At 42.7% G+C, this 23312-nt stretch overlaps 1 protein-coding gene across 1 annotated transcript; it reads left to right on the forward strand.

Moving 5' to 3' along the window:
• The first annotated feature begins 2753 nt into the window (after window positions 1–2753).
• hyal6 (hyaluronoglucosaminidase 6) lies at window positions 2754–14811 on the forward strand. Its single transcript, XM_070901716.1, has 3 exons — window positions 2754–3626; window positions 10021–10110; window positions 14362–14811. The coding sequence occupies exons 1-3, from the start codon at window positions 2754–2756 to the stop codon at window positions 14809–14811; spliced, it is 1413 nt and encodes a 470-aa protein (XP_070757817.1).
• The last annotated feature ends 8501 nt before the right edge of the window (window positions 14812–23312 follow it).

The raw sequence follows: 23312 nt of genomic DNA on the forward strand, positions 1-23312 counted from the left end.
TGCGATCTCTGCATTCCTCCAATTCTGGCTTGTTGCGTAAACCTGATTTTAATTGCCCCACCATTGATGGGCATGCCTTCAGCTCTCTGGGCCCTAAGCTCTGGAATTCCCTTCCTAAACCACTACACCTCTCTAACTCTCTCTCTTCCTTTAAGATGCTCCTTAAAACCTATCTCTTTGACCAAGCTTTTGATCTCCTGTCCTAATATCTCCTCATGTGGCTCGGTGTTAAATTTTGTTTGATTACGCTCCTGAGATGCGCCTTGGGATGTTTTACTATGTTAAAGATGCTATATAAATATAAGTTGTTATTGTTACTTAACCCTACAAACCCTTAGTTTGTACCACAGGCAGAGCTCTGCTAACTTTTCCCAATGTATCCACAGATTGTAATGCCAAAAATCTGTGCACTAGGATCCTACTAGACCTGATTTGAAATCCTTTCTATAGTGCACTTTGATTTTCAAAATACTCATCATGGCGAACACAAGTATTTGTTAAAATACTTTGCCTCAGATGCTTATTGTAGTAATTTTGTTGCCAGCAGTGAACAATGATGCTATTGGGAGGAATTAGTCAGTCTCAGCCATTGATTGGCACGTATTTTTTTTAATAAATTTGCATCGCAAATTTGCTGTTAAACACATCTTTTTTCATGGTTTCCAGAACTTCAAAATCTGGCCCTTTGATTATTATGTCATTGCTGAATGGATGCCAATTGCAGCAAATTTCACCTAAAAACTATTCACTGTTGTAGAATTCACCTTATGTAATTTTATTTGGCATTATTAGCTGTGTGAAATCACAGGACTGCAGAATTTTCCCTTTCTGTCAATATGAACAATAATAGTTCTGCACAAGTGTGCAAGATGTTCAGTGCAGATAGGCAAAAATACTCAGCCAAATAACTCAATACCTGACAAGCTTCTAAGCAGCCATGGCCTCTTCTTTAATAGATTTGGCCATTTTGTAAGAGCGAGCAGTTTGCTGTGGGTGTAGCCTCAACATAAGTAAAAAAAAAAACAGTGTGGGACCTTTTAATTTCCATACGTTCATGGGTGAAGCACATTTTTTCAACTGGAAAACAGCCGTTGGGAAATCTGGTACAGGGCAACAGTTAGGCCTGATATTTCCAACACCTACATACTGCTAGCAAAGCTTCCCATGCAGAACCTTGGAAAATCTACCCCAGTGTATGACAATATTATCAACTTTCTTGTTTGTATAAGTTCATTATATTCTAATTTTATTAATGGCTGATGTTCTGAAATAACAAATACCATAATGTAGCATTTGTTTCATTGTGTAATTCAAAAACTCATACCTGCAAGATTACATGGTGCAAACTACAATTGGCATATTTTAGAAACAGACCAGTAAGGATCCCTAAGATTTATTGACCTTAGGTTTGAGTAACTTCTTTAATAACATTTTCTCTTTGAATAATAATATTCATTAACTGGGGGGTGGGAGGAGAGAGCATTTGAACATCATGTTTCATTGTTCCGACGTGACACAATGGGACATATTCAGTGGATCAGTTGATATTTCTCGTGTTTCACGGGTCTCTGGTGGTTCCAAAATCCCAATACGCACTTCCTCTATGTACTCACCCAAAGTACTGTATTCAGTTATTAGAATTTCTGTCATTCCCACAGTGCCTGAGCAGCCCTACCCATATTTGATTGAGTTTACAACTAATGTGCTTATAGGAAGCCTTTTTATTGCTTTTTATGTTTCTGCCAATTCTCTCCAAAATCCCATTTAGTCTTTATAATCTAGCATTTTGTAACTTTTCTGTATTCTTTTTATATTTGTCTTGGCTTCTTTTACTTGTCCTATTTATTTTTATATCATCTGAGGGGGTCAGCGAGGAATTTTCCACAGTACTTTTTCCCTGGGTTTTGCTTTGTTTTGTTTTGCCTTTCCCAGGGCGGCATGGCGGCAGGGGGTGAGGGTGACGTGGGGCGGTGGTAAAAAGTGTCTAGTCATGATGCGCCAATCATCTTAAGTGTGGGGCAGACCTGATGAACCAGCTGGTCTTTTCCTGCCTGTCGTTTTCCTATGTTCATATGTTCTGTAAGCAGTGAATAATGCTTTTTTTTCTTAAGTTTGAAACTTGACCTGATCTCTCTTTTCATCCTTGGAACTACAATTGTTTATTGATAAAATAAATGGTTCAGTTATTACATGACAGAATATTTTTTGAAAGGCTGAACATATTTGCCACGTTAGTGATTATTTAATAAGAACAATCTCCTGCTGATATTAGTAATGAATTCTTACTTGCCAATTGCTTAATTGTGACTGCAATGATGTGAAAAGCCAATAAAATCCAAAAATGATTGAAACAAAAAATCAGCCACAGAAATGTTCAGTATTTTTTTTAAGGTATATGAGTTGTGAAAGCTGTAATGGACATTTGAAAAACAGCGAGGTGCTGTAACTAAATAGGAACGTTGCAGAAAGAACTCAGGATGGTGATTCCTGATATTAGTAGTGCAAGTTTTTTTGTTATATGGCTAAACCTTAAATGCTTATGTCTGTGAGCTAACTAGACTGTATTAATGGCTTTATTCTTGTACTGTTAATGCATATGACTCTGCTTGACAGAATACACAAATTGCAAATGTCACTTTTTGGTTTCAGGGAGAGGTTAACTGTCGGTGGATTTAAAGATGGGTGCCATGTGTGTCTCAGTCATCCCCAAGAAGCTGTTCACAAGACAACTGGTGCTTGTATTAATATTGCAGATGACAAGTGGCCAGTACTACAAGCAAGCAAAATCTCCAGTGCTTCCACACAACCCGTTTATTGTTGTGTGGAATGCTCCAACTGAACAGTGCAGGCTTCGGTACAAAGTGGATCTGGACCTCAGTGTTTTTGATATATCTTCAAACGCCAACGAGACGCTCAGTGGGTCAACCATTACCATATTTTATCACAATCATCTGGGCAAGTACCCTTATTTCACCCCCCAAAATGTTCCTGTTAATGGAGGAATCCCCCAGAATGATAGCCTTAAAGAACACTTGAGGAAAGCTAGGTCTGACATTGAGAAATTCATTCCAGTTAAGGACTTCAATGGTCTTGGGGTGATTGACTGGGAAAACTGGAGACCTTTGTGGGTCCGAAATTGGGGTCACAAAAACATCTATCGCAAACAGTCCATACAAATTGTGAGAAAGCGTCACCCCAACTGGACAACCAAGCAAATCAAATTAGAAGCCAAGAGAGAATATGAAAAAGCTGGGTGGAAATTTATGAATAAAACACTGGGGTTAGCAGAGCAGCTTAGGCCGGATGGCCTTTGGGGGTTCTATCTCTTCCCAGACTGCTATAATCATCATTATAAGAAAGATCCAAAGAAATATGATGGAAAGTGCCCTGCAATTGAGTACAAACGTAATGACAAGTTACTCTGGTTATGGAAAGAAAGTGACGCTCTCTACCCTTCCATCTACCTGGAACTTGAATTGAAATCAAGCCCAAATGCACTGAAATTTGTCCACTACCGACTGAAAGAAGCTATCAGATTAGCTTCCATAGCCAAAAAGGACTACACTCTCCCTGTCTTTGCATACGGACGGCCATTTTATGCATATGAGTTTGAGCCTCTCACTGAGGTAAGTAATAAAAGAAACATGATGAACTTGAAGATGGATTAGAAGATCCCAGCTTTCGTATCTGTTTTGTGCTGAGTTAGCTGATCTCAGTTGGGCCACTTCAACTGCTCTCAGTACCCTGGGGGTCCAGCAAGGTTAATGTTCGTGATTCCAATCCAGACATTACAATCAGGGAGAAAGAGTGTGAAATATTAGATGAAATAAACATCGTGAGAAAGGAAGTATTAAGGGGTTTAGCATCTTTGAAAGTGGATAAATCCCCAGGCCCAGATTAAATGTATCCCAGGCTGTTAAGAGAAGCAAGAGAGGAAGTAGCAGAGGCTCTGACCATCATTTTCCAATCCTCTCTGGCTACAGCTGTGGTGCTGGAGGACTGGAGAACTGCTAACTTTGTACCGTTGTTTAAAAAGGGAGAACGGGATAGACTGAGTAATTACACATCAGTCAGCCTAACCTAGGTGGTGGGAAAATTATTCAAAAAATTTCTAGGGACAGGATAAATCATAATTTAGAAAGACACGGATTAATCAAGGACAGTCAGCATGGATTTGTTAAGGGAGGTCATGTGTGACTAACTTGACTGACTTTTTTGAGGAGGTAAAAGGAGGGTCGATGAGTGATGTATTTAATGTCGTCTAAATGGATTTTAGCAAGGCTTTTGATAAGGTCCCACATGGCAGACTATTCACGAAAGTAAAAACCCATGGGATCCCAAGGCAAAGAGGCAAGTTGGATCCAAAATTGGCTGAGGCATGAAACAAAGGGCAATAGTCACTGGTGATTTTGTGACTGGAAGGCTGTTTCCAGTGGGGTTCTGCAGGGCTCAGTGCTGGGTCCCTTGGTTTTTGTGGTATATATCAATTATTTCTACTTGAATATAGGGGGTATGATTAAAATTTGGCCGTGTGGTTGATAATGAAGAAGAAAGCTGTAGACTGCAGGAAGATATCAATGAACTGGTCAGGTGAGCAGAACAGTGGCAAATGGAATTCAATCCTGAGAAGTGTGAGGTAATGCATTTGGGGAGGGTTAACAAGGCAAGGGAATACATATTAAATGGTAGGACACGGAGAAGTGCAGAGGAACAAAGGGACCCTGGAGTACATGTCCACAAATCCCTGAAGGTAGCAGGACAGGTAAATAAGAAGGTTAAGAAGGCATACGGAATACTTGCCTTTATTAGCCGAGGCATAGAATATAAGAGCAGGGAGGTTATGTTTGAACTGTATAAAACACTAATTAGGCCACAGCTGGAGCACTGCGTGCAGTTCTGGTCACCACATTACAGGAAAGATGTGATTGCACTAGAAAGGGTACAGAGGAGATTTATAAGGATGTTGCCGGGACTGGAGAATTTTAACTATGACGAAAGATTGGATAGGCTGGGGCTGTTTTTGTTAGCACAGAGGAGGCTGAGGGGAGACCAAATTAAGGTGTATAAAATTATGAGGGGCCTAGTTAGAGTGAATAGGAAGGATATATTTCCCTTAGCAGAGTGGTCAATAACCAGGGGGAACAGATTTAAAGCAATTGGTAAGAGGTTTAGAGGGGATTTGAGGAGAATTTCTTTTCATCGAGAGGGTGATGGGGGTTCTGGAACTCTCTGCCTGAAAGGGTAGTAGAGGCAGAAACCCTCACCACATTTAAAAAGTATTTGAAATGCTGTAGCCTACAGGGCTACGAACCAAGAGCTTGAAAGTGGGATTAGGCTGGATAGCTCTTTGCCGGCCGGCACGGACACGATGGGCCAAATGGCTTCCTTCTGTGCTGTAAATTTCAATGATTTCTCTCCTGATGAAAATGTGCTGGCATGCATGAGATGCTGATGGGACTGGGCTCAGCCCTGGTGCTCCCAAAATCAAGTCATCTGCTGGCAATTATTGTCTAAGCTTGGTAAAAGAGAATGGCCAATCGGATGAGGTAACGGAGGGCTGCGGCACCTGTGAATCTGTAACCCAGAGATATTTACAGAAAAAAATAACACTAAATCATCATCTGGTTTGTTTTGTTAGCAGTACAGTTTCATCATGTGATGCTCACCGGGGCTTGTTAAATGGGCTCCAGCTTGGGATTCTGCCAAAGTTCACTTTTGGAATTAACGAAAGATGACAACTCAATTACGTCCATGTGCGTTGCACGTATGCCTTCAATATTGATTTCTCTAGCCTACTGGCTTTACTACTTTTGTATATGGCAAATTTTCATTGGTCACTTTGAAAAGTGTGTTGCCGGAAATCATCAGTTGGAGTAAATCAGGGAACAGCCACTACTGCAAAGCTCCTGGGAAGATGCCTTAATCGTACCATATCTAATCATAGGCTCACAGTCTCTTTGGGTATCCCACATGACTATTTTTTTACTCCCGTGTATCTTGCAGTTTTAAAACACAGGGAAATATTTCTTACAGCACAGCTAAGATTTATTGCTCAGCTCCTAAAACAGTGACGAGCAGATTGTGCCTTGGGATTCAGTAGCTTTTGGCTAAAAATGTTGCTTACATTTGCTAAAAACAAAACCTACTGTAAAATAATTTTAAAATAATCTGTTAGGCCTGTTTTCCTGGTGTAGGCATTGGCATGTTCTGTATTGTTTTGACAATGTAAGCCCCAATTCTGAGAGAGTGACAAACTCAGGATTGAGCTGACCCATGGTATGCGATAGTTCCGAGGACTTACCTGGACAAATGTTGTGATGCCAGCCCTTTCCTTAAGTTGAATAGATTCCTGCTACTTGAAAAACTTTAGTAAGCCTTTCTTGGGCTGGCAATGCAACTTGCAGAACATGGTGTGACATTGCAAAGTGCTGCAGTACAGTGGGACCTGGGCATCCTGGTGCATGAAACACAAAAGGATAGTATGCAGGTACAGCAAGTGATCAGGAAGGCCAATGGAATCTTGGCCTTTATTACAAAGGGGATGGAGTATAAAAGCAGGGAAGTCTTGCTACAGTTATACAGGGTATTGGTGAGGCCACACCTGGAATACTGCGTGCAGTTTTGGTTTCCATATTTAAGAAAGGATATACTTGTTTTGGAGGCAGTTCAGAGAAGGTTCACTCGGTTGATTCCGGAGATGAGGGGGTTGACTTATGAGGAAACGTTGAGTAGGTTGGGCCTCTACTCATTGAAATTCAGAAGAATGAGAGGTGATCTTATCGAAATCGAAAGGGGGCTTGACAAGGTGGATGCAGAGAAGGTGTTTCCACTGATAGGGGAGACTAGAACTAGGGGGCATAATCTTAAAATAAGGGGCCACCCATTTAAAACTGAGATGAGGAGAAATTTCTTGTCTGAGGGTTGTAAGTCTGTGGAATTTACTGCCTCAGAGAGCTGTGGAAGCTGGCACATTGAATACATTTAAGACAGAAATAGACAGTTTCTTAAACGATAAGGGGATAAGGGGTTATGGAGAGCGGGCAGGGGAGTGGACCTGAGTCCTTGATCGGATCAGCCATGATTATATTAAATGGCGGAGCAGACTCGAGGGGCAGTATGGCCTACTCCTGCTCCTATTTCTTATGTTCTTATGTTGTTATGCTCCTGGGGTCAGCTCTGCAGACCCGATGTTGTAATTCACTCTGGTTCCACCACTAATGCAGAGCCTCGGGAAATGGACCCAATAGAAGTGGCAAGCTCAGAAATGCAAGTGAAAGCGACCTCGTCTGTACGTGTGCCAGAGCAACCCAGAATGAGCCTTTCCCTCAGAGAGTGAATGGCATAAGATTTCTCCTTCTTTTGGAACCAGTGACCTAGATTGTGTTGCTTTTTAGTAAAAGGATGCTATTTTGAATAATCCTATTGCACATGGTATTCTCAGTTGGTCTCCCATCTGAGCAGCAACCAGGTCCAAATCCGCTCTGTTGCTGTGATCATACGAAATCAGGTATATTTAGTCTGGTGTGTCTATACATTGACCAAGACATTCTCCTTCCCCATAGTAAATTAATCTGTAGTGTTTTCTTCCTTCAGTGCTGATTTGGTCCCATAATTTCTTAATTCTTCTTCAGCATTAGATAGCTGCATGATAGTACTCACACTTGTTTTTTTAAGCTTGATATGCATGCTTAATCTGAAGGACAATTCCTTTGGCTACAAAATACCCAGTCGTACAGTTTTCAGTTAATTTCATACAATGTTTTAAAATTCTTGTTAACAGATCAAGAACAGATTTTAAGGAGTACCACATCTAATAACAGATACTGTACTTAGAAGACGTGAAGCTACAATCATCGTTCAGTACAATAAGACTCAACGCATTTCAGTACCTTGTATAACTTGTTTGGTTAATGCTTCATTGCCAAAGCATTGCCAAGTGTTCATAGAAACATCGAATCTTCCCGCACAGAAGGGGGCCATTCGACCTGTCGCACTTGTGCCTGCTCTTTGAAAGACCTGATCAATTTAGGCCACTCTCCAGCTTTTTCCCCATCACCCTGCAAATTAGTCCTCTTCAAGTATATATCCAATTGCTTTTTAAAAGTTCCTATGGAATCTGATTCCACCACCCTTTCAGATAATACGTTCCAGATAAGAACAACCCTCTGTCTGAAGTAATATCCCCTCATCTCTCCTTTAGCTCTTTTGCCAATGATTTTAAATCTATGATTTCTGGTTACTGACCCACTTGCCAGAGTAAATGGTTTCTCCCTACTTGCTCTATCAAAACTCCTCATAATTTTGAATACCTTTAATCGATTTCCCTTCTCTGCTTTAACTTGAACCTTTCCTACATTACAGCAGTGACTACACTTCAAAAAGTGCTCCATTGGCTCTAAAGCGCTTTGGGATGTCCAATGGTCATGAAGGGTGCGATATAAATGCAAGTCTTTCTTCTTGCTTTAAGGAGAACAATCCCAGCTTCTCTAATCTCGCCACATAACTGAACTTCCTCATCCATGGTATCATTCTAATAAAGCGCCTCTGCACCCTCTCCAGGGCCTTGACATCCTTCCTTAGTGTGGTACCCAGAATTGTACACAATACTCCAATTGAGGCCTAAACAGAGATTTGTAAAGGTTTAGCATGACTTCCTTGATTTTGTATTCAATGCCCCTATTCCTATTTACAAAGTCAAATATCCCATATGCTTTCTTAACCGCCTTCTCAACTTGCCCTGCTATGTTTGTGAATATGGTCCTTCTGTGCTGGCAAACCCCTCAAAATAGTACCATTTAGATTATACTGCCTCGCCTATTTCTCCCAAAGTGCATCATTTTACCCTTGTGCACATTAAATTGCATCTGCCATGTGTCTGCCCCTTTCACCAGTCTGTATCTGACCTTCTGAGGTCTGCGACTATCATGCCTGTTATTTACTACATTGCCATGTTTTGTATCATCCGCAAACTTTGTTGTGAAGTTCACTGGTTAAAGTTATACTGACAAGAATTAATGAAGATTCTGCAATGAAACCACATCAATGAGCAATCAGTCTAATGAGTGTTTCTTCCCTGAGTGTGGGGAATACATACTACAGTATAGTCTGTTTCTACTGCAATCGGATCTCTTTCTAATGAACCATTGTGATATCGTGCTCTTGCATCATGCCTTAAAGCCAATCATTCTTTTTTTCTTAATTTATGCAGTAATTCCAATCAAAAGACTTTAATTATTTGCAAGCATTGCTTAGAGTCTTGGATAGTATTGGGCAGTGATCACTCTTACACTAATTTCCTCCCTCAAGCACTAAAATGGAAAATTAACTTATAGCACTATCACACATTAATTAAAACAACGTCTTGCTACTGACATGAAAGCTGCTGGCAGTGCATATTGGAAAATAGAGTCCATTATGGAATGAAAATAGTGAGTGTGCATATGATTTTCTGATGTGCATTCCCACCAGGCAATGCTCCATGATTAGAGCACGCAATTGGAAAACATTCTATAGTATTCTAATTCCCCTAATAAACGAATGGGTACATTGTATACTTAGCCAAATAAACCAGAAGGTTCAATCCCTCTTCCACACTATGGCAGCTAATCTCAGCCAGAGCACGATGCGGTGCACCTCAATTGGCCTTGTTGTGCTAGAAAAGGGTAAAAATTAGCAAGGGCTCCTTCTTCTTAGAGTTTTCTTGCTGTCCTATGCTGGAAAGTGGACGGGAGATGAGGACAAGATTGAGATCAGTTGTGGCCACCACAGGCCACTTAAGTTCACACTTGAAAAATGGCCACTTAGCCAAGGAAAGTGGCACTTGGTGCGCTGCTATTAGCATCTCAAAGCTCAAATCCAACTCAAGGCAGTTTTTTTTCGCCTCTGGCAAATTGAGGATATTCTGAAGGACGCTTTTCATCTGTTGTCCTTCAGATAAATACAGATTCCAAAAGTTGCCACAAAGTATTATTTTCTGTAAGAGATTGTATAACTATTATGTGGTATCTTCTCACTCTACAGATTGACTTGGTCCATACAATTGGTGAAAGTGCTGCCATGGGAGCTGCAGGGATCATTCTTTGGGGAAGCATCAATTATGCAAGATCAAAGGTATAACTATTTTAATCGTATTCTCCCTTCCCCCCCCCCCCTCGCCCCCTCTCCCCCACAACAACTGCCGCAGCCCAAATCCATGTGCCATCCTTCCGCAGAGATATGGGATGTACCATGAATTCCACATTGAGCATACCAGCACTTTGTAACCCCAGGTCATTTTAGCACAGTCAAATCTTCCTTTTCTTCAATTCCTCTGCCTATTAATAACATTTATTGCCCATCCCTAGTTGCCCTTGAGAAGGTGGTAGTGAGCCGCCTTCTTGAACAGCTACAGTCCACATGGAGAAGGTACTTCCACAGTGCTGTTAGGGAGGAAGTTCCAGGATTTTGATCCAGCGACTATGAAGAGACAACGATATATTTCCAAATCAGGATGGCGTGCGACTTGGAGGGGAACTTGGAGGTGATGGTGTTGCCATGGGCCTGCTGCCCTTGTCCTTCCAGGTGGTAGGGGTCACAGGTTTGGGAGATGCTGTTGAAGAAGCCTTGGCAAGTTGCTACAGTGCATCTTGTAGATGGTACATACTGCAGCCATGGTGTGCCAGTGGTGGAGGGAGTGAATGTTTAATGTGGTGAATGTGGTGCCAATCAAGCTGCTTTGTCCTGGATCATGTCAAGCTTCTTGAATGTTGTTGGAGCTGCACTGATTCAGGCAAGTGGAGAGTATTCCATCTTGTGTCTTATAGATGGTGGAAAAGCTTTGGGGAGTCGGGAAGTGAGGTACTCACCACAGAATACCCAGTCTCTAATCTGCTCTTGTAGCCACAGTATTTATCATAGAATCAAAGAAATTTACAACATAGAAGGAGGCCATTTCGGCCTATCGTGTCCACGTCGGCCGACAAAGAGCTATCCAGCCTAATCCCACTTTCCAGTTTTGGGCCATAGCCCTGTAGGTTATGGCACTTCAAGTGCACATCCAAGTACTTTTTAAACGTGGTGAGGGTTTCTGTCTCCACCACCCTTTCAGGCAGTGATTTTGAGACCACTACCACCCTCTGGGGCTGATCCAGTTAAGTTTATGGTCAATGGTGACACCAGGATGTTGATGGTAGGGACTTTGGCGATGGTAATGTCATGGGGCGGTGGTTAGACTCTCTCTTGTTGGAGATAGTCATTGCCTCCCACTTGTGTGGCACGAATGTTACTTGCCACTTAGCAGCCCAAGGCTGAATGCCGACCAGGACTTACTGCATGCAAGCATGAACTGCTTCATTAGCTGAGGAGTTGCAAATGATACTGAACACTGTGCAATCATCGACTAACATCCCCACTTATGATGGAGGGAAGGTCATTGATGAAGCAGCTGAAGATGGTTGGTCCTAGGACACTGCCCTGAGGACATCCTGTAGCAGTGTCCTGGGGCTGAGATGATTGACCTCCAACAACCACAAGCATATTGCTTTGTGCTAGGTATGACTCCAGCCAGTGGAGAGTTTTCCCTCTGATTCCCAATGACTTCAGTTTTACTAGGGCCTATTGATGCGACCCTCAGTCTAATGCTGCCTTGATGTCAAGGGCAGTCACTCTCGCCTCTCCTCTGGAATTGTGCTTTTGTTCATGAGGTCTGGAGTGGAGTAGTCTTACCGGAACGCAAACTGAATGTCAGTGAGCAGGTTATTGGTGAGTAAGTGCTGCTTGAAAGCACTGTCGACGGCACCTCGCACTACTTTGCTGATGATTGAGAGTAGACTGATGGGGTGGCAATTGGCCGAATTGAATTTATCCTGCTTTTTGTGCACAGGACATACCTGGGCAATTTCCCACATTGTCTGGTAGATGCCAGTGTTGTAGCTGTATTGGAACAGCTTGGCTAGAGGTATGACTAGTTCTGGAGCACAAGTCTTCAGCATGACAGCCGGGATGCTGTTGGGGTCCATAACCTTTGCTATGCCAAGTGCGCACGGCCATTTCTTGATATCATGTGGAATTAATCGAATTGGCTGAAGACTGGCTTCTGTGATGGTGGGGACCTCAGGAGGAGGCCAAGATGGATCACCCACTCAGCACTTCTGGCTGAAGATGGTTGCAAATGCTTCAGCCTTGTCTTCTGCACTCACGTGCTGGTCTCCGCTATCATAAGAACAGAAGAACATAAGAAATAGGAACAGGAGTAGATCATATGGTCCCTCGAGCCTGCTTCACCATTCAATAAGATCATGGCTGATCTGATCATGGATTCAGCTCCACATCCCTGTCCGCACCCCATATCCTCTTATCCTCTTATCCTCTTATTTCTGTGTTAAATTTATTCAATGTCCCAGCTTCCACAGCTCTCTGAGGCAGTGAATGCCACAGATTTACAATCCTCTGAGAGAAGAAATTTCTCCTCATCTCTGTTTTAAATGGGCGGCCCCTTATTCTAAGATTATGCCCTCTAGTTCGAGTCTCCCCAATCAGTGGAAACATCCTCTCTGCATCCACCCTGTCAAGCCCCCTCATAATCTTATATGTCTCGATAAGATCACCTCTCATTCTTCTGAATTCCAATGAGTAGAGTCCCAACCTATTCAACCTTTCCTCATAAGTCAACCCCCTCATCCCCGGAATCAACCTAGTGAACCTTCTCTGAACTGCCTCCAAAGCAAGTATATTCTTTCGTAAATATGGAAACCAAAACTGCACACAGTATTCCAGGTGTGGCCTCACCAATACCTTATATAGCTGTAATAAGACTTCTCTGCTTTTATACTTCATCCCCTTTGCAATAAAGGCCAAGATACCATTGGCCATCCTGATCACTTGCTGTACCTGCATACTATCCTTTTGTGTTTCATGCACAAGTACCCCCAGGTCCCGCTGTACTGCAGCACTTTGCAATCTTTCTCCATTTAAATAATAACTTGCTCTTTGATTTTTTTCTGCCAAAGTGCATGACCTCACACTTTCCAACATTATACTCCATCTGCCGAATTTTTGCCCACTCACTTAGCCTGTCTGTCCTTTTGCAGGTTTTGTTTGTCCTCCTCACACATTGCTTTCCTCCCATCTTTGTATCGTCAGCAAACTTGGCTACATTACACTCAGTCCCTTCTTCCAAGTCGTTAACATAGATTGTAAATAGTTGGGGTCCCAGCACTGATCCCTGCGGCACCCCACTAGTTGCTAGTTGCCAACCAGAGAATGAACCATTTATCCCAACTCTCTGTTCTCTGTTAGTTAGCCAATCCTCTATCCATGCTAATATATTACCCCCAACCCTGTGAACTTTTATCTTGTGCAGTAACCTTTTATGTGGCACCTTGTCAAATGCCTTCTGGAAGTCCAAATGCACCACATCCACTGGTTCCCCTTTATCCACCCTGTTGGTTACATCCTCAAAGAACTCCAGCATATTTGTCAAATGTGACTTCCTCTTCATACATCCATGCTGACTCTGCCTGACCGAATTTTGCTTTTCCAAATGTCCTGCTACTGCTTCTTTAATAATGGACTCCAATATTTTCCCAAACACAGATGTTAGGCTAACTGGTCTGTAGTTTTCTGCTTTTTGTCTGCCTCCTTTTTTAAATAGGGGCGTTACATTTGCAATTTTCCAATCTGCTGGGACCTCCCCAGAATCCAGGGAATTTGGTTAAATTACAACCAATTTACAATGGGGATGGGCATGTTCAGGAATGTGTTAATTGTAATTGATAATTTGCATGGCCATTCTTGTCCCTTATGAAGTAGCCTTTCAGTTGGATGATCTGCTATTAACTGCTTAACATTCTGCACTGATAGAATTGTACAAACAAGATGCCATGATTTCATGCTGCCTTGTTGATGCCTCAAGTGAGATCTGTTTTTTTCATATTAAAAAATGTAAAAGATGGAATCATATCAGTGGATTTGAACACATCAAAACCATGAAGAACAATTATCGAACTGTAGTTGTCAAGATTCTGCCTGACTGTTGTTTGTAAAATTCAGCAAGTCAACCTCTACCTTGATTATAAGCAGGAACCGAGACTATAACTGCTGCAAATATAATCCTTCCAATTTATGAACCATCTTGTTTACTTACAACAAATATCACAACAGGCAAAATCATTCCACTGAACTTGGTAACTGAATGTGTTTTCTTTCCATCACCTAGTTCATCTATAATCAGGAAGACATTGTATTAGAAGTTTCTTGGTAAGAATTCAATGAGTTGATGTTTTGGGGGATTGACATGTAGACAGCGGCTCTCTGATTAATGTTGGTCATTTACTGTCATGTGTGTATTTTTAGGATTAAAATGACCTTAACTCTCCCTTACAGCATCACTGCTTGGTAGTGAAGGATTATGTAGATGGCCCCCTGGGACATTATATTGTGAATGTGACATTTGCTACAAAGCTTTGCAGCAAACAACTATGCAAGAGACATGGAAGGTGTGTGAGGAAGAACATCAACTCCAAAACCTACCTCCACCTGGACCCCGGCAGTTTCAAAATCAGAACCAATCCTGAAGGAATGCAGCCCAGATTTTCCGTGAATGGGAGAATCAACGCAAAGGACATCAAATACATGAAAGAAAAGTTCACGTGTCAGTGTTATGAAGGTTGGATTGGGATTTCATGTGAGGTTCCAGTTCTTGTGATTCCTTCAGTGGATAAAAATGTCCGGAGCAAAATGGCTGGGACAAATTCAGCACCACAGTTATCATTTCCATTTGCCACAATTGTTGTCTTTCAGCTTATCATTAAAACCCTTCATTTTCAGCGCTAGAAGCAGCCTTGTTGCTCTGGTAAATTGATGATATGGCAAAGATATGATTTTATCAGGTGTGTGTAAATGGATGTGGACACTGATCTATCTGTACTATGGAGGCTTTTTTCTCAAAGTATATTTAAAGACACTATCGTAACTATCACAGCTGCTGCAACACATGCTTCATAGCAGCCAATATAGCAGTTCCAAATCAGGATTGTTCCTGATTATTTCAGGAATTGAGCTTGTCTGAAAACCCAGTCCAACAAAAAAGACAGTTTAAGAGAATGAACGTTTAAAATTTGTTTTCTCCCCTCATTAGTTCTCCACACACCATGTTCTGGTAGAGAAAGTGAATAGGTGCCATGTTCCTTAGCCACTGCTACTCCAGGCCCAATAACTCTAGACAGTTTGATGTTAATAATATGACTCGGGCAACCCCGGTGGCTCAGTAGGTTTAAACAGTGAGCAACTGAGCCATAGTAAAGCAGAATAATCCAAGGTTCAGGGGGTGAAATTGCGCCTTTTTATAGCCCCGTTAGCACCTCCGGGGGGGGGGCACTTTTTGTCTGGAGGAGGGGGGGGGGGGCGCTACCACCTCCTGGGATATTGCTCGGCAGGTTGTGGAGGCACTGCCTCGGTAGCAGCACACCCTGAGATTTGAGCCCTGCGATGCTGCGCAATCGTCGATGACATCACCGCCGTGAGTGGCGACCCCTCACCACCCGCGCTGACCCTTTAACGCCCAGCGGGGGAAATTGCCCCACGGGTCGCGAGGCTGGCTGGCCCATTTTCACGCTGCCCTCGTGACCTAGTGGAGGCCATCCGAGGCCTTGCAGAGTGCACAGTGGACCTTCAATCAAAGGGGAGGGGCGTTGAAGCGCATTAGCACGACGCGGAGCATCCGCTTAGCGCTGAACAGTTCGCCTCAGTAGCACTCCAAGACCCGCCCCTAAACGAAGTGGAGCAGGAGATTGCACTCCGTTCGCGCATCACTTCCTTTCAGGGGCGGTAAGGGCAATTCCGCATCAGGAGTGGGACTTCCGCGTCGGGCGCGAAAAGCCCCGGAAGTTTACTGCCCCGAATTGGGGAGCGGGGCAATTGTGCCCCCCTCAGTCCCTAATATCTGGCAAGTTAGCTGATCGCAGTCAAGGCAGCAGTTGGGATACTATAATTGGCCTCAGTTACCTGATTTTTTTGAGAGGGGATATTGGCCTGGCTTCCTGCACCTGATTGGTTCTGTAAGCTCTGCTGGAGGAGCATATTGGGTTACGACAGTGTCGGGCTCAGGTGTGACGCCACACATGGTGAAATAGCTTGCCAACGCTCAGTGTCACAAGTTACAATTGAATAATTCCCACTTGAGTGAGGAGCTGGAGTAAAATTGGCACCTATAGAACTGTACCAACAAGAAGTTAACAAGTTCAGGAGGGGAAAGGAAGAAAATTGGAGAAAAAAATAAAATATGATGTATTTCGTAGTTCACAAATGACCATTAACATTGGAGATGCCAGAATGTAGAATAAAGTAATCCTTTAGACTTCAAATATATTTAACCACAATGTATTTGGGAGTTCATTTGGGATGCTTTATTATCAATATACTGTATTTGTTTTGTTATTGACAATGCAGCTTAAAGCACAGGTATACCGTAATTGCTGTTGGTGTAGAAATCATTAATATTTCAATTCTGATTATTCAAATATATATAGAGAGAGTTTGAAAATAAAAAGAACCAATTAATTCATGCAAAATGGCACTCCTATTGTCTTTGTTTTAAAATGCCTTGTGTTGACTCCACCTGAACATTCTCATACACGTAGCTTTCTGTCCCATGAAATGAGTTGCAAAAAAACTGCTTTCATAACTCTTAATTCAAAATTAAACATTTGTGGAAAAAAAACTTAATTAGGAAAGTCAAAACATAGGTTGAAATAATGCAAGAACTACCAGTTAATATTTTCACCTTCAGAAAAGCACAAATATTTACAGAGACTCAAAGTACAGTACAGCACAGAAGGAGTCCATTCGGTCCCTCCAGTCTGCACTGGCTCTTTCGAAGAGCAATCCAGTTAGTTTCACTCCCCCGCTCGTTCCTCATACCCCTGCAATTTTTACTTCTTCAAGTACTTACCCAATTCCCTTTCGAAGGCTACTATTGAATCTATATCCACCACTCTATCAAGCAGTGCATTCCAAATCCTAACCACTCGTTGCATAAAACATTTTATCCTCATGTTGCCTCTGGTTCTTTTGACAATCACCTTAAATCTGTGCCTTCTGTTTATAGAGAAGAGACACTGCTGGCGACATTTCCTTTTTAATGGGTAAAAAGGTAAAACAAACTCCATCACAAATTTATAATCTCAGGAGCTGTGGACCTCATCTATTGTCATAACCCTTGCTGCATGCCAAAGGGCACAGATTTAAGGTGATTGACAAAAGAGTGGTTAGAATTTGGAATACACTGCCTGATAGCGTGGTGGATAGTGATTCAATACTAGCCTTCAAATGAGAATTAGATAAATGCTTGAAGGAGAAAATGGTTCAGATCCAAGAGGCCTCCTTGAGGGTTGTTTATTGTTTTGTTGCTTGTTCACACCCCCATCCTACTGCACTTATTTTGTTGCACTTAACAGCTCATTGTACAAACTGCCGCTGAATGATTTTGTATCTTTGATCAGCCATGATCTAATTGAATGACGGAACAGGCACGAGGGGCTGAATAGTCCACTCCTGTTCCTGCGTTCTTGTAAGAGACAAATATGGCCTTTCTGGTGGTTTGGTAAGTGAACTATCTAATGTGGAACTGAGCCCTAGGAAGGTCCCAGATTTAATCTCTAGTCTGTGTTGATTTAGCTGATCCCAGCTGGGGTGGCAGTCGGCGTTCTACAGTTGGCCTCAGGACCACTGAATGAGAAAAAATCAGACAGAGCTCCCACTCCCTGATTACTATCCATTGACTTGTGCTAGAAAGCATGTGGATGTCAGACGAGGACAAGTCTGGGCTTGGCTGGGAATCTGCTGACATTGACTGTCAAGACTCACACAAAAAGAATTGCTACTTGAACCAAGTGCCAGTGTTTGCTCAATACCCCCGGCAGGGATCTCCAGCACCTATCAACACGTTCAGGAGAGATGGGGGGGGGTGGGGGAATTCGGGGTGGGGAATAGGATATCAACATTCACACAGTGTTCGCCTTTTGTTTTCGGTTTTGTGTTTGTTGACATGCTATAATGGATATTATTGAAAGTCTCTCAACATATGGCACATGAATCTCCATAAACCAATAAATAAAAGTGAGATGGTAATTCTCCTGCCTTCTTTGACTGAATGAGTTCAGAAAAGGTACAACACAGGGATCAGAGTGTTGAGTGAATGAAACCGAGCACAGGCACAAGCCGGAATATAAAATCCAAACGAACACCCAGGTTTTGTACATGTTTTATTTAGATATAAATCACAATTGTGGTCTTAATAAAAACTGGAGCATGTTGGGGCCTCAACCCCCAAGGTATTTTGTCTGCAGTTAAAATTACTTTGCTGTTATCTGTGTTGTTAATTAATCACAGGTAATAAACATTGACCATACAAACAACAAATCCAATAATTAAAGGGCACAACTGGCTTAAATTAGCCTACTACTAAATTTGCACTACTTTATATCTGATGTGTAAATAAAATGCATCTGGAATAGGATTTGACTCCTCATCTCTTTAACAGAAACTTTGGAGGAAATGTTAACCCCCAAGAACAGGTGGGAAGTAAACATTGAAGGAAACTGAAACCCGACTGCAACCTGTCTCCAACGCACCCACTTTAACAGATTAACAGCGTTTGGCTGCGTGTGAGTAACCCGCTCACTGAAGTCAGCACAGTCATTAGGACAGGCGGGTCTGTAATTACCACAGCCATTAGCATCATTAGCACATGGTAATGAGAGGATTTGGAATTTAATGAAATAGGGATTTGAATTTAATGCCTCCAGTACAGATTTCCTGCAGCTCGGAAAACTCGCCAGTGAAATGGAGGTGTGATTGAAGTGCATTTTATGGGGGACTTTAAACTTCATATTTCCCCTTCTCAATAAAGGCTCAGTGCTTATAGCTGCTTTGTGAGTTCAACAACAACAACAACTTGTATTTATATAGCACCTTTAACGTAGTAAAAGGTCCCAAGGCGTTTCACAGGAGTGTTATGAGATAAAAAGTTTGACACCGAGCCACATAGGGAGAAATCAGAGCAGGTGATCAAAAGCTTGGCCAAAGAGGTAGGTGTTAAGGAATGTCTTGAAAGAGGAAAGAGAGTTAGAGAGGCGGAGAGGTTTAGGCAGGGAATTCCAGAGCTTAGGGCCTAGGCAACAGAAGGTACTGCCACCAATGGTTGAGCGATTATAATCAGGGATGCTCAAGAGGGCGGAATTAGAGGAGCGCAGACATCTCGGTTGTGAGGCTGGAGCAGATTACAGAGATAGGGAGCAGCAAGGCCATGGAGGGATTTGAAAACAAGGATGAGAATTTTGAAGTAGAGGCTTTGCAAGTCAAGTCTGGAGGAAGCAAAGCCATGGATGAGGGCTTCAGCAGCAGATGAGCTGAGGCAAGGGCGGAGACGGGCGATGTTACGGAGGTGGGAAAAGGCAGTCTTAGTTATGCTAATTTTAGGGTCAAATATGACACCTAAGTTGCGAACAGTCTGATTCAGCCTCAGACAGAGGTTGTGGAGAGGGATGGAATCAGTGTCGAGGGAATGGAGTTTGTGGCAGGGGCTGAAAACAAAGGCTTTGGTCTTCACAATGTTCAATTGGAGAAAATTCCTGCTCTTCCAGAACTGCATGTTGGACAAGTAGTCTGAAAATTTAGAGACCGTGGAGGGGTCAAGAGAAGTGGTAGTGAGGTAGAGCTGGGAGCCATCAGTGTACATTTGGAAAGTGATGCTGTGTTTTCCCACTGGTAAAGGCTCCCTAGAGAGTTCTTGTAAGCATAGAAGTTTTTTTTAGAAGTTTGTAGGATTTCAAAAGGACACCAGCAGGATGAGAGGCGCCATGGATGTTTTCGGCGCTACTTCGTACGAGGAAGACAAGCAACATCCGCGGCAGTGACAACATGCTGTGGTGTGATCAGTTGGTGCAGAGGAGAGGTGCACTGGAGAGAGGGGTGCACTGGAGGGAGGTGCACTGGAGGCAAAGGTGCACTGGAGAGAGGTGCACTGGAGGGAGGTGCACTGGAGACAGAGGTGCACTGGAGAGAGGTGCACTGGAGAGAGGTGCACTGGAGGGAGGTGCACAGGGGAGAGTTGTACTGGAGAGAGGTACACTGGAGGGAGGTGTGCAGGGGAGAGGTGTACTGGAGAGAGGTACACTGGAGGGAGGTGTGCAGGGGAGAGGTGTACTGGAGAGAGGTACACAGAAATCCCCATCACAGAACTATCTCTGTTTTGCTTCTACGATTCTTTTATTTTAAAATTACATCAAGTTAAAAAGGGCTTGCATTCAGAAGGGCTGAACAATTACTTATTGTAGCTAAATTATTCAACAAAGAGTAAATTTTACACATAAACCATACTTCAGTGTCAAAAGAGAGCTAGGCAACTAGTTTATGCTGGTTTCTTCAAGTGGAGAAAATACAAGCCAATCAGCAAACTGCCCTGGTCAGCAGCAATTACACTCTAATTGACATCAGAATTTACAACATGTCGAGTTTGAGGTCTTAAATGGGTAGGCCACATTAAATATGGCACTGTCTTAGCGTCGGAATGACATATTGCGCATGACACAATGTAATGCTTCTGTTGTTATAAAACAATGAATTCTCCAAGTTGAAAAGAGCAGCACAAAAGGAAATTGGCTAGTTTTTATTAGAAAGGAAAAATTAGTTGCATGCGCATTGCCAAAGGTGTCCACCACCTTCTTTTCCTCCACTTCATCTTGTACACCATCACTGCTCCTCAGCTGCAAGAACAGTGTCTTCTTCAGGAGGAATTTAGATGTGGTTTGAAATGTGGATGAATCATCTATAGACATGAATTATTAATATATGACAGTGGCCTCATTACTGTACTCATTTCCCCAGGACATTAAAGCTGTGGAGATCCTTCCTCCTACAATCCTGATTTTCGACCTGATAAAATACTTTAAAAAACCAAGTGTGACATCATCTAACCATTATTTGTCTTTTCTACTCCTCTTACACATCATGGTATCCTGTGCCACGAGACTTGGTTGTTCAACAACAACAACAACTTGTATTTATATAGCGCCTTTAACACAGTAAAACATCCCAAGGTGCTTCACAAGGGTGTTAGAAAACAAAATAAATAAATTTGACACTGAGCCACTGTAGATGCCCAAAAGCTTGGTCAAAGAAGCATTTTAAAGGAGGAAAGAGAGGTAGAGAGGCAAACAGATTTAGGAAGGACGTTCCAGAGCTTGGGGCCGAAGCAGCTGAAGGCACGGCCACCAATGGTTGAGCAGTTATAATCAGGGATGCTCACCTCAATAAAATATAGATTCCCTGTTACCATAAAAAACTGAGTCATGAAGATTGTGGTTTTAAACCCCTACTCCAACACTTGAGCACATAAACTAAAATAAGACTTAAGTCTAGTATTGACAGAGTTCTGCATTATCAGAAAAGGATTTGCATTTATATAGCACCTTTCACAGGACGTCCCAAATTGCTTTTGAAGTGTAGTCACTGTTGTAATGTGAGACATTAAATCCAGGCCATGTCTACACATTGAAGTAAACATAAAAGATCCTGTGGTACTTTTTACAGAAGAGCAGGTGTCCTCGCCAACATTTCTCCCTTAACCAACAACACTAAAACAGGTGCACTGGTTATTCACTGAGGCTTATGAGAGCATGGGCCTTGCAATAAACATCCGTACGACAAAGGTCCTCTACTAACCTGTCCCCGCCACACAGCACTGTCCCCTGGTTATCAAAATCTACAACGAGGCCTTGGACAACGTGGACCATTTTGCATACCTCGGGAGCCTACTATCAACAAAGGCAGACATCGATGAGGTGGTCCAACACCGCCTTCAGTGTGCCAGTGCAGCCTTCGGTCGCCTGAGGAAGAGAGTGTTTGAAGACCAGGACCTCAAACCCGGCACCAAGCTCATGGTCTACAGAGCAGTGATGATACCTGCCCTTCTATATGGCTCAGAGACATGGACTACGTACAGCAGGCACCTCATAACACTGGAAAAGTACCACCATGCCTCTGCGAGATCCTGCAAATCCATTGGCAGGATAGGCACACCAACATCAATGTTCTCGCTCGGGGCAACATCCCCAGCATCAAAGCTTTGACCACACTCGATCACCTCCGCTGGACGGGCCACATTATCCGCATGCCTGACACGAGACTACCAAAACAAGCATTCTACTCGGAGCTCCAACATGGCAAGTGAGCCCCAGGTGGGCAGAGAAAATGCTTCAAGGACATCCTCAAAGCCTCCTTGAAAAAGTGCAACATCCCCACCAACAACTGGGAATACCTGACCCAAGATCGCCCAAAATGGAAGAAAAGCATCCGGGAAGGCGCTGAACACCTCGAATCTCTTCGCCGAGAACAAGCTGAAGCCAAGCATTAACAGCGGAAGAAGCGTATGGTAACTCCGGCACCCCGACCTCCCGTTCCTCCAACCACCGTGTGCCCCACCTGTGACAGAGACTGTAGGTCCCACATTGGACTCTTCAGTCACCTGCGAACACATTTTTAGTGTGGAAGCAAGTCATCCTCGACTCCGAGGGACTGCCTATGATGATGACTGGTTATTCATCACAACAAGATTGCACAATCTGCAAATTGGTTGCTGTGTTTGCCTACATAATAATGATTGCATTTCTCCAAGATGTGATAAAGTGCTGTATAAGTACAAGTCTCTCTTTTTATCATCTGGTATCCTTGCTTTTAAATGCTTGCTTATAAAGCTTTATGTGATGTGGATAGAAGTGGACACTGAACATTGTATGTTTGCTACCACGTGCTTTCTAATATGAGCTTGGCATCTATATTATGTTCCCCTGTATCACATCTAAACTAGGAAAAGGAAGGGAAAAGATAATTGGACCCTTCAAGCCCACCCTATCCAGTCATGGTACAACCATGCACATCATTGACTCACCCCTTAATCATGGAATCCCATAGGTTGAGAGAGACAAAAAACCCCTGCAGGCAATTCCAGACAAATTCTGGGAAAGTTCTCTCTGACTCCCCAAGGCAAAGCTCTAGGAGACTGCAGTCCCCATACATTCTCACAAATGCAATTGGTAGCAATTTACCCTGTAAAATTGGAAATGTCAAATGTTACATGTGGTTGAAATTTGTAAACAGTAAATTGCAAGATGGGATTTTATATATATTTATTTATCAGAATTAAATTATTCCACTTTAGGGATGTTCTTTAAAGCCAAAATTATATCTTTTCTCAATGAAACCAATTCAACATAAATAGTTGGCATCTAATGAGCCCTGAGCATGATGGTCAGTTGGATTAGCCTTCTCCAAGTAAG

This window comes from Pristiophorus japonicus, chromosome 15 (assembly GCF_044704955.1).
Source record: "Pristiophorus japonicus isolate sPriJap1 chromosome 15, sPriJap1.hap1, whole genome shotgun sequence".
Taxonomy (NCBI): Eukaryota; Metazoa; Chordata; class Chondrichthyes; family Pristiophoridae; genus Pristiophorus; species Pristiophorus japonicus.

Coding starts and splice junctions, on each gene's coding strand:
- hyal6 (XM_070901716.1), top strand. CDS start 2,754: ATGACAAGTGGCCAGTACTACAAGCAAGCAAAATCTCCAGTGCTTCCA. Junction 3,627..10,020: donor AGTTTGAGCCTCTCACTGAG/GTAAGTAATAAA, acceptor CTCACTCTACAG/ATTGACTTGGTCCATACAAT. Junction 10,111..14,361: donor TCAATTATGCAAGATCAAAG/GTATAACTATTT, acceptor TCTCCCTTACAG/CATCACTGCTTGGTAGTGAA.